At 34.6% G+C, this 12,815-nt stretch overlaps 2 protein-coding genes across 2 annotated transcripts in view; one reads left to right on the top strand and one right to left on the bottom strand.

Moving 5' to 3' along the window:
* Positions 1 to 480: 480 nt before the first annotated feature.
* Positions 481 to 10,423, bottom strand: LOC120349512 (saposin-like protein 11). Its single transcript, XM_039419874.1, has 2 exons — positions 10,299 to 10,423; positions 481 to 868 (listed from the first exon to the last, which is right to left on the bottom strand). Exons 1-2 carry the CDS (start codon positions 10,421 to 10,423, stop codon positions 481 to 483), a joined length of 513 nt encoding a protein of 170 aa, XP_039275808.1.
* The window catches only part of LOC111050778, an 87,133-nt gene continuing 76,522 nt past the window's right edge, over positions 2,205 to 12,815 (top strand). Inside the window, exon 1 of the mRNA XM_039429733.1 lies at positions 2,205 to 2,289. The gene's annotated coding sequence lies outside the window, so the exon portion shown is untranslated. The remainder of the gene's footprint in view (positions 2,290 to 12,815) is intronic.

Here is a 12,815-nt window from a genome sequence, read left to right as displayed (position 1 = left end):
AATTTATTTTGTTTTCCATGACGAAACACTATTCATAATAACTTTGTTGTATATAGTTTAGACACTGTCTTTTTTCCGTTGGGGCTACTTTTGAATATAAATAAAAATATAAATCCGAGTACCTTTTTTGAAATTATCTACTCACAACATGTTTCGGCTTAATGGCATTATATACAGTAGAACTTCAATTATCCGAATCAATGGGGACCGGGACCTATTCAGATAACCAAATAATCGGATTTAAAAAAAAAATGCCATTGGAGAGAAAAAAGCTACATTTTGATATTTCTCTACTTTTTTATTGAATTAAATAAAAGAAACATGATATTTTCACATGTTTTGAATATAAATAAAATGTATACTTATGTACAAGTTTAGAAATAAAAATAATTGCTTTTTAAACACTAGCTTCGCGGGGGGTAGAATTATAGCGCACTTATACTTTTTTTGGACAAATTTTTTTTCTGAAAGTGATTCGGATTATCGGAGATTCGGATAGTCGGAGATTCGGATAGTCGGAGTTCGGATAATCGGAGATTCGGATAATCGGAGATTCGGATAGTCGGAGATTCGGATAGTCGGAGTTCGGATAATCGGAGATTCGGATAGTCGGAGTTCGGATAATCGGAGATTCGGATAGTCGGAGTTCGGATAATCGGAGATTCGGATAGTCGGAGATTCGGATAGTCGGAGTTCGGATAATCGGAGATTCGGATAGTCGGAGTTCGGATAATCGGAGATTCGGATAGTCGGAGTTCGGATAATCGGAGATTCGGATAGTCGGAGTTCGGATAATCGGAGATTCGGATAGTCGGAGTTCGGATAATCGGAGATTCGGATAGTCGGAGTTCGGATAATTCGAGTTCTACTGTAGTCGAAACGTGTAGTGAGTAAATAATTTAAAAAAGATTGAAATTACTGAGATGTTGAAATTACAGCATTTACTTTGGATTTCCATTTAATAATAACTATTGATTATAAAAAGGGTACTTGAATTTCTATTCTTATTAAGGAACTTGTATCAAATTCCTTATACAAGATTTTCAGCATTTCTAGATAATCGTTGAAGACTTCTTTCTCCATATTTTGAACGAATTATTCTCCACAGCATTCTGTATAAAAAACCTTCAAAATTATACGAGTCGCAAGTATAATTAGTTGTAAAAGCCATGGAAGATATTCTTCTGAGGAAGAATAAATAATGTTATAATGAGGAAGTATTTGATGTGGAGAAACTAATAAAATGTTTGTATTTCCTGCACAAAAACAGAAACAGACTTCAAGAAATGGAATAACAGTTTTTTGTATCAGAGGCATTCATCATGTCTATTTACCATCAGAGCTTCTAATTACATTTCATCAAGCTTATCTATTGTCTAAAATTGTGTCTAATTGTCAGAGTCAATTTTGTCTAAAATTGATGAAAGCCAAGATGTCTATGATAAATAATCTATATATTCTGAACCTATACCTATCCTTGCAATCTATTCCCGAATATTTTAATGAATACATTACTATCTCGTGTATTCAAATTATCCCGCAAATTCGTGAGCCCTTACTTTTCTTTATTCTCTATTGATTGATATAATAAGTACATCATTAAAATGATAGGGAGAGAAGAAATAAGGTAACCTTGTGCTATTCCTCTCCCAAATTTAGATAAGGTTACACATGGTCCGAGAAGTCTTGTAGTTGTTAACTTCACAAAATTCTCATTTCACTTTTCTATCATAAGTGCATAAGCCTATCAATAATGATGATACTTTTCAATACTGTTGATAATGGATATTAGAGATGAGAGAATATTAAGAACACTGCTATCTGGTAAAATTAAAAACAGTATTTCAATTCTATTTTATCACTAAACTCAGTTACAATTGAAAGAAAATATCCTTTTTTAAGATCCCTACATAATTTCACGTTTCGTCAGTCAGCGACGTAAGCCAGTTACAAAATCAGTGGACATTATGCGAGGCCGTTTTTCAAAGGAAAGTCCCCAGGAACCCGGATCAAGCATGAACAATACAGACCCATTACACCACCACCCCTTTGGAGGTGGACGTACGATGAGTCAAAAATGAAAGTTACGCAACTGAGTGTGTGAGCGTGTTGGAGAGAGAGAAATTGAGTGGGAGAGGAGAGAGTACGAAGAGGAAGTGGGTAGAGGGGACACGGATCTTTGCCTACTGACTTTCTTCCATTATAACTGGGGCCCCGGGAACACGCCGCGTTTCACAAGTGCTAGTGCTGTGCTACGGAAAGGATTAACTCCGGCTGTCAGTCAGTAAGGTGAGTGTTGCCTCTTCTTTCTCCACCAAACTATCTATCACTCTTTCCTTCTTCAGTTTTTTCTGCCCCTGATAATTCTTCCCAGCACTGATGGAAAGTGATTTGTAGCTGCCTGCAAAATGACAATAGTGTTGTTAGTGTATTGATAGTGAAATTCATCACAAAAAATTATCTGAAAGTGAATTGGATAAAAAGTGCTTGGGAATTAACAGTGTATTACTAACAGCGATCGCTGCTAATTCAAAACAGACGATACCGTGTCTTGGATTCAGAATTGGAAGGTAGTACTAATTTTCTTTAACATCTTAAAAAATTATCAACTCAACTAGTGACTGAAATTATTCAGTTAAACAGTTGTAAATTTCAAATTAATAACTCATTTAGTTGAAAATACAAACAAAGATAAGATTCCATGAGCATTATTGAAATGAAATTTATAAATCAATATAATTATTAATAAATCGCTGATTCCAGTAATTTTGAATCGATGAGTCCAAGTTATTCACTCACCTCGTGTGAATGATTCATATAGATTCTCTCCTTGATTGGAATTTCAAAAAACGAGAAATAATAATGATCACTAAACATGACTTGAAGTTTTGTTACTGATTTTTCTCATGTTACTGGCCACAACTGGAAAATTCACTCATGAATTATTTAGATATTCTCTCAAGAACCTTGGACTCGATGCTTCCTATCATGACTTTGTTTTCCTCTCTTCATTTCCATCCTCTTTTCAATTTCATTACTTCTATCATCTCCATACTTGTAGAATCCTTGCTCTCTTCAAATCAACCTTCAGAAACGTGGAAAACTCTACAACCAGTCATCATTTTCGAGGATCAAAACATCAGGAGAAATGACCAATGGACTCATCAACAGCTGTGGATAATCATATGACTTGTGGTGCTGTGCTGCGAAAAAGTGACAATTTTGTGAAACGAACTGCGATTTTCTTGTGGAATGAAAGTGAAACATCAACTGTGAAAGACAAAGTGAGGTAGAAATGTCGAGACAGAAAAGTGACAATAAATTAGTGTTGAAGTGAACTGAAGTGAAGATACTATTTAGTGCTAACTCCAAAAAAGTAATAGGGTTTTTTTATAAAGAGAGGACTGTGTGTCCCTAGACTTACTGGATACTAGTATTATTAGAGACTTGTACTCTAGACGAATTAGAAACTTGTTGAGTTGCACACTGCAACAGAAATGAGCCAATAATTCCAGGATAGGTCAACATCCCCTTAAACTGAAACCCTTTTGAAATAAATAACAAAAAAATCTGGTGTAGCGCACTCACACAACTTTCCTTGCCGTTATGAAAATCGATCATCTGACGCTAGTGTTCTCGCGCATCTCAAGTCTACTTATAAACAAAGATCCGAGCCAGCTGGTGACAGGACAATAACGCTAGAGACATACGAGTCTGCTATCCCTTCATAGTGAATCATTTAATAGAATCAATAGTTGCCACTAGTTTGCAATTGGATGATCACATTTTCTCGAATTACGTGCTTATTTTCTATTTTAGGTGAAAATGTTACAAAACATTAATAGTAGAGATTTTCATGCTCAATCTTTTCCACTCAATTTTTTTGTTTAAATTGTATCTGAAGCCTGATAAATAAAATCAAATTTTGCATAGATGGGGCGGAGCTCCTGAAAATTTAACAGATATGGGACTTGTGACAGTTGATAGAGCTTATCAATGACTTTTTTAGGTATAAATTTGATCAAAATCGTTGGAGTCGTTCTCGAGAAAATCGCGAAAACCCCTGTTTTTGACAACATTTTCTCCATTTTAGCCTCCATCTTGAATTGATCGAGAATGTTCGTGTCAGATCCTTATAGTGTAAGGACCTTAAGTTCCAAATTTCAAGTCATTCCGTTAATTGGGAGATGAGATATCGTGTACACAGACACACATACACTCGTATACAACACACATACAGACCAATACCCAAAAACCACTTTTTTGGACTCAGAGGACCTTGAAACGTATAGAAATTTAGAAATTGGGGTACCTTAATTTTTTCCGGAAAGCAATACTTTCCTTACCTATGGTAATAGGGCAAGGAAAGTAAAAATATATATTATACAAATGTATAACATAATGCCAATATAAAATCAGGCTGATGAAGCTCCTCCTCATGAGTAAAATGCATTCCTCAACACTCCAAGAAAAAAAAATTTTTTTTAATATTTACATGTAACAAATTGTCTGAGCTACAACAAAGTTTTAAAAATAAATCACCCGATATTCCATCATACAGAATATTATAAAGCCGAATTATGATTCAAATCATTCCTATCAATTGATATTTGATCTTTAAATTTAAATTCTAGTATCTGTATCCTTACATCCATTTCCAATGGGATTTTGAATGTAGAACAGGGTAAAATCTGGGCGTCTGAACTGATATCACTTTCTCGAAGGAAGCTCATCAGTTTTCCTCTTATTTCTCAATCTGCACTCCATTTCCTCATTAGTAGTCCGAGTATTTACAACCGCGATGTTTCGATCCGGTTTTATTCTGTTGGCCACTCTCGTGAAATAAAAATCGTTGTAAACTTTTCCTGACCACGTGTCGTTTTTTACAACTATTAACTGTTAACTGTTTGCTCTGATGAACTCAATTGAAATTCCACCTGAATTCTGAAAATGTCCTACTGTTTTCCTTAGTACGATCACATAGTACCGGTACGTCTCTGAAATATAAAAACTTATCTGATTAATAAAAACTTGTAGTACCCTCTATTAAAAACTTTAAAATATTTTTATAAGTTTTTATTAATTTTAATTGAGTAGCTCATATAAGTGAAGTGATTTTAAAATGTTATCTCTATGCGTATTACCTTCCTGAGTATAAATAGAAATGGAAATCCAAGTACCCTTTTTAAAATTGTCTATTCACAACATGTTTCGGCTATTATGCCATTATCAAGTCAAAGAAATGACCGAGTTATTCTGCCGTGTTTCAAATCAAGATAAAATGATAGTATTATAAAGTGATTGAAACATAATCTAGAAATTTATTTCATGTTCCATTGCAGACATGTAATGAAGATTGATTCAAAGTTAAAAAATCTGAAATACGTTAATGAATAATATCGTATGACCTGTGATTCTAATTCTCCATTGCCTCTTGTATTCAAGTCGAATAATATTAGTCTAACCAAAATTTTAGGGGCTCATAAGAGCCTAGTGCCTCACATTACTTCAGTTGCTTTTTGCTATCCATTAATTTATCTGTCTTTTAGTCATATCAAGTAACATCAGCAACAGAGAGGTACCGGGCTCAATTCCCGGTCTGGGCAAAGTTTTTTGACATTTTCATTCTTCAAATTCCTCCGTTCTATTTAGTTCTTCGGTCAATATTTACAGTAGCAAAAGTACTTAATTCGATACACATAGCTTTTATTGGATATTTGGAATAATTATTAAACATGTTATAATATTCCAGCAGTTGGTTAACTTACTTACTACAATTTCCAATAAATCTTCATCATATCAAATCAAATCAAATTTTATTCACTCGAAATTCATACAAAATATTAACAAAAGTATAACACGACAAGTTACAAATATCTCATACAAGAGCGCTAAATGTTGAAAGGGCATCAGTCATTTTTTTCATATTTTGACATAATCTGGCTCTTTTATATTCGACCTAATGTTTTGTGTTGTACATTATAATACAAATCAAATATATAATTAGATTTCAGAGTCAGTCACATTTGGCTACACACTTACTAAAACAGTGATTCCTGCAAGATAGATTTTGTTTCAATTCACGGCACTTTTGTTTATCTGATTCCTGTCTCTTATTAAAGATACAAAGCCCAGAATATTTCCTTTGGAACCAACACCTATCAGCGATTGTAACTGTTTCAGGCCACACAGCTAATGAATAAGTCAGTAGGAATCATCTCACACCTATCATTAAGAATCGCTAATTATTATCATTGTTGAATCCGTTAGCTATACAAGAGTCAATACCGACATGAATGCTAAGCATTGATCTGCTTGACACACATTTAGAGTACATAATAACGAATTATTAATTCCCTTGTAATTTATGTATGTGAGATGAGCATTCATAGACTCCTCCCTGCTTGACGAAACTGTAATCAGGATAATATAATGCTGTGTATGGGCGTGCTCTTGTATCAGTTGAATAAATTGATAAATAATGTATGAACCAGTTCAGGAAATATTGGATACTGGTACGGTATTGAGTCTCCGTGAGAGATTAAAGTTTGCTATATAGGCGCCCGTGTAACAAACTGAACAGATAATCATAATATATAATAATATAAGTCATGAAGATGCCGATACGATTCCAGTTGACCAGATCTTCATTCTTTATTGATTCATACAATAAGTGCATCATCAAAATTATAGGGAGGGAAAAAATAGGGTAACCTTGAGATATTCATTTCCTAAGTTTAGATAAGGTTACACATAGTCCGAAATAAATTAAGTATTTCACTGTCACTGTTAAGGTGCGTACAGATATACGCGCCGCGAACATGAGCAATTCACTTTTAATCAGCTGACTATATCTGTATTTTCACAGAAACGGTAAGATACAGATATAAAAAGCTTGGCATCAGCTGATTAAAAGTGAATTGCTCATGTTCGCGGCGCGTAAATCTGTACGCACCTTTAACTAAGTTGAGTATAGTAAGTGTAAGTTAAGTATACTGTCACTATTCACTGTCACTTGATGAGAAAATATCAAATTTATAGTTGATAGACTACTTGAAGCGTGAAAGAATTTATATTTAAACCAACTAGTGCCGAAAAAAATACTCAGCGCATAGGTGACTCTTGTAAGAAAAAGTGTCAGGACAGTTTAAAATTTTCCGCTGATTTGCTCAAAACAATAATTCATCTTTGAGAGAAGTAGAAATGTGAAATAAAAATGGAAAGCCGAATGGAGTGCACAAATAATATCAAGATCCTTTAGTTTGATTTTTGAAAAAACTCCATCAATATTTTTCCATTTATATTTACTCTGACAAAATGCAAATGCAAAGCAAAGCATCAGAATGATAATGTTTTTTTATTCCTTCGAGCACATAGAAAATGGCAATTGGTAACTTCAATAATACAAATTATAATAAAAAATGAATAGGGTCAATCATACAATTACTATAAAATTAATGAGTTAATCATCCAAGATTTAACAATAAATTTGTCCAAACAGTCATCCCACTCCATCATCGGTAAATCTATTCAATATAGAGCCTGTATTAAACTTCTCGTTTTCCATCCCACTTTATCTCATCTCAATCTCTCTTCATAATTATCTTATCTCATCATTCTCCCTATTACTATGGATAATACATCCCCAAATTAAGCTTTTTATTGATGATTCAAACTCTTTTTTCGATTTTGAAATAGAACATGAAAATATTTACAAGGGAGGTCAATAAGAATTTTGATCATTAATGGACGCAAAGTATTACAACCTATTGTGAAAGAGCCTGGATTTTTGAGAGCATTACACAGTCACTCTCATGTCGATTGGATTTCATCTGTGTCTATCTTAAAATTTTTACACGTTTTAGGCCTGGCTCTAAAGCGTCGACTCTATACATATACATGTCATATATTATACAATATTAAAACACGATAAAAATTATCAAGTACACTCTATTTTATTGCAACATTACTAGTATCAACCAAGAGTCATTTTAAAGTATAAAAAATAAAGAAGGCTTTATTTTATTACAAATATACTAGCTTCAAATCTTCAAAATCCAATTTCAAGTGTGGAGAATGACTAGAAAATGGCTCTTGGAGAGTTGAGACTAGTCGTATTGCAGTAGAAAAAAGTATGAAAAACGTTTTACTCTGGCAAATGGCTCTTGATGAGTTGAAACTAGTAGTGTTGCAATAAAATTATCAAATTTTTTGTATCTGTTTATCCTTTTCTAATCATGTATTTGATGTGTGTATTGGTTAATGTAGTAAATAAATAAAATAAAATAAAGGGTACTTGATAATTCTTATCGTTTTTTTTTGTAGTTGAGAAGTTGATATTGTAGTAATTATTCATATTGAATGAAAAAGACTAAGAAATCTTTATCAGAGATTGACAATGGTGTAATAACTGAAACCGGTCTTTCTAAGTATCAATAAATCTGTGGTTTTTGACAATTTCTTTGTCTTTTCCATTCAATTCTTATCGTGATTCAGTCGCCCAAAAATAAAGATGGAAGATCACACAATATACCTATAGCCCTACATATATGCAATACACATATACTATCACCTACAACTAGTATTAAAAAATAGTTATACTTATATTGTCTTGTAAATAGAAATACAAATCCCAGTACCATTTTTGAATTATTTTATCACAACATGTTCCGTACATTCATGCCATTTTCAAGTCTCTTTCATTATTCTCTTGTCTCTCGATGTCTTATTTTCATCGTATCGCTTTCGTAGCTTGATCGACTATTGCAAATATCAGCAACCCGTTCAAGAACTAGAGCGACGGGGTGAAAAAGAAGTAGAAAAAAGTGGTAAACAAGATGAATCCAAACTGCAAGATTCAAGGTCGCTGCCGACATTGACCAATGAGGAGAAGAGAGAAAGAAAGGAGGAGGAAAGGAGTGTTTAGCTCGGAAGGAAGGAAGCCGGTGCGGGAAAAGTAATGGACCTCCAGTAGAGTACTATAGCTAGTTCGACTGTATAACTACTATATCTATAGCTGTTGGTTCACTTGAGAGTGAAACCACAAAGTGTGCCAGAGGAGTGGGCCCCCTTGTTGGTGGGGGGGCGAATCCCCGGATGTGGGCCACAGGGGGACTGGGGCAAGCCTTGCGCTTGACCCCCATTCGACTAGCCGGTTCGTTAACCCCCTCACTCACTCTCTCTCACTCATTCCCATTCATTCTGTGTATACATCGTGTGCTGTATAGTAGATAATTTATGTGAGTAGCTCATCTCTCTTTTTCAATGTCTCTTTGAAGATTGCGCGAAATTAAATTCTCTCCTCTCGACGCATATTATACGGGCGGTCATCATCGAAATCTTTTGTCACCTAGATAGCAATGTCTTCCTCTTTCATCTTGTTTTCTTTCTTTCTCTCTCTCCTTCTCATCTCTCTTGATAAACTTTCTTCATCTTATGATTGCTGTATCAACTTTAAATTTCAATAAATCCAAATCATAAATATTCAACCCAAAGAAGAATTCTCCCACTATGTATTTTTCAATAACTCCAAATCGGAAATTCAGCACTTAGGTTGCCTTTAGCCATAGACTTTTTGTGTAGTTGAGAAGTTGATATTGTGGTAATTATTCATATTGAATGAAAAAGACTAAGAAATCTTTATCAGAGATTGACAATGGTGTAATAACCGAAACCGGTCTTTCTAAGTATCAATAAATCTGTGGTTTTTGACAATTTCTTTGTCTTTTCCATTCAATTCTTATCGTGATTCAGTCGCCCAAAAATAAAGATGGAAGATCACACAATATACCTATAGGCCTAATACACATATACTATCACCTATAACTAGTATAAAAAATAGTTATACTTATATTGTCTTGTAAATAGAAATACAAATCCCAGTACCCTATTTTTGAATTATTTTATCACAACATGTTCCGTACATTCATGCCATTTTCAAGTCTCTTTCATTATTCTCTTGTCTCTCGATGTCTTATTTTCATCGTATCGCTTTCGTAGCTTGATCGACTGTTGCAAATATCAGCAACCCGTTCAAGAACTAGAGCGACGGGGTGAAAAAGAAGTAGAAAAAAGTGGTAAACAAGATGAATCCAAACTGCAAGATTCAAGGTCGCTGCCGACATTGACCAATGATGAGAAGAGAGAAAGAAAGGAGGAGGAAAGGAGGAGGAAAGGAGGAGGAAAGGAGTGTTTAGCTCGGAAGGAAGGAAGCCGGTGCGGGAAAAGTAATGGACCTCCAGTAGAGTACTATAGCTAGTTCGACTGTATAACTACTATATCTATAGCTGTTGGTTCACTTGAATGTACGCGAGAGTGAAACCACAAAGTGTGCCAGAGGAGTGGGCCCCCTTGGTGGTGGGGGGGCGAATCCCCGGATGTGGGCCACAGGGGGACTGGGGCAAGCCTTGCGCTTGACCCCCATTCGACTAGCCGGTTCGTTAACCCCCTCACTCACTCTCTCTCACTCATTCCCATTCATTCTGTGTATACATCGTGTGCTGTATAGTAGATAATTTATGTGAGTAGCTCATCTCTCTTTTTCAATGTCTCTTTGAAGATTGCGCGAAATTAAATTCTCTCCTCTCGACGCATATTATACGGGCGGTCATCATCGAAATCTTTTGTCACCTAGATAGCAATGTCTTCCTCTTTCATCTTGTTTTCTTTCTTTCTCTCTCTTCTTCTCATCTCGCTTGATAAACTTTCTTCATCTTATGATTGCTGTATCAACTTTTAAATTTCAATAAATCCAAATCATAAATTTCATCATCGAAATCTTTTGTCACCTAGATAGTAACTGTCTTCCTCTTCCATCTTATTTTCTTTCTTTCTCTCTCTTCTTCTCATCTCTCTTGATAAACTTTCTTCATCTTATGATTGCTGTATCAACTTTTAAATTTCAATAAATCCAAATCATAAATATTCAACCCAAAGAAGAATTCTCCCACTATGTATTTTTCAATAACTCCAAATTGGAAATTCAGCTTTCAGGTTGCCTTAGCCATAGACTTTTTGTGTAGTTGAGAAGTTGATATTGTGTTAATATTATTCATATTGAATAAAAAAGACTAATAAATTGTCAATTGTCGGTTTCGGTTATTACACCATTGTCAATCTCTGATAAACATTTATCAGAGTTTATCAGAGATTGACAATGGTGTAATAACCGAAACCGGTCTTTCTAAGTATCAATGAATCTGTGATTTTTGACAATTTCTTAGTCTTTTTTATTCAATATTTAGCCATAGAAATGAACAATATTGAGTATAAGGGGGGAGGTGGTAGGTTTAAACTCTAGTTGACGATCTTAAGATCGTCAGAGGGGGAGGTGGAAGGTTGGTTTCCTCTGCTCTAGCATAGAAAAGTAGAATAGCAAAATCCATAAATTCTATGCTCCATTAAAATGTTATGCTTTGGCATAAATTCCAAACTTGTTAATATTCTTGTGGCAGTAGCTTCCTCTATTCATGGTGAACCTAACCAAGTAACCATTGATCGAGTGAATCCTGCCTTTGTTTCGCAACTTGATGTAACTATCCCATTCATTCTATTATTCTCATTCATTCTATTAAGTTGAGGGTTGTATGGCAGAGAGGACCTGGAGTCCTAACTCCGCCCTTAATGAAGGCAATTAATCAATCAATTCTCAAGTTTTCCGAAGCAGTAAATCAACTATTGTAAATAGCTGTTAATAAGGTTAATATTCAACTAACACAACATAAAAATACCTAATTATTCCTCTTTGGGTTTCGGTTAGCCTTTTCTTCGTTTTATTTGTTCTCCTGCAACTCACATGAACCGTAAAAATTCCACTCTCTTCTACTTATAAATTCCATTAGATTATGTTTGTCAAGTTCTGTTTAATCTGATAGAATTCATAAGCACGGCAAAATATCGTTCGAACAAAAATCGATGTGTGTGTGCGGGCTTTTAAGGTCTAAACAACCACCTGGTAGAGAAGCAAATAAAAACAAAATTAATATAGGGATGGAAATCCTCGTTATTAGGGAGGACTCTACAGTAAACTGGTGGAGGAAGATAAAAAAGCGTATTCAAGTTCAGAATTCAAGGAAGCGATAACGATAAGACAAGACTATATTATACTTCGAATTAATACTTCAGATTGGAACGTCAACAAATTTGAAATGAATCTTAAAATGGCTATCCACGGTATCCAGACGATCGGTTTATTATGGTCTCATTCCTTGAGTGAAAGTGTTGCAGCTATAAATGAAATTGACTCCTTTCTCCAATGTTTACTATCGACAAGCTTAAACTGTATCGTATTTGATCCTTCATAGTTTACTCTCAATTCAATTGAAAGAGATTCAAAATTGATACTACTTGTGTCAAGAAGTCTAGTTTTTCTGCTTTCTAGAAAGTTCAGCAGAGTGATAGTAAACACTAAATACGGGACCATAATTTGAACAAAAATATGCAGTCGGTGTGAGTTTTTGAAACGGAGAAAATTGTTAACTTAACCTGTATAATTACCGTTAATTACTAATAACAATCGTGAAAATATGTTTCTAGTTTCCCTCAAACTACAGCTAGGACGTAACTCGAAGAATTAGTTTTCTCTAATAGTAATGTATCGAAGATATAGAGCTTTTCAAAGACAAATGCATATCAGCGAGCAAAGATTTTCACAAAACTATTACAAGCTGTTGTGCAAGAAACTACCTCTCACCCTAAAGCCTGGTTTTCACTAGTAGAGTTAGTGGTCAAGTAACTGGCATACTGACTCTACCGAGCTAACTCTACTCTACTTACTTGATCGAGTAACCGTTTTTACCACAATTTATTGAGAATAT

Source organism: Nilaparvata lugens, chromosome 1 (assembly GCF_014356525.2).
Source record: "Nilaparvata lugens isolate BPH chromosome 1, ASM1435652v1, whole genome shotgun sequence".
In the NCBI taxonomy this organism is placed as follows: Eukaryota; Metazoa; Arthropoda; class Insecta; order Hemiptera; family Delphacidae; genus Nilaparvata; species Nilaparvata lugens.
The sequence above is the reverse complement of the archived record's forward strand: the minus strand, read 5'-3'. Positions and strand labels throughout refer to the sequence as shown.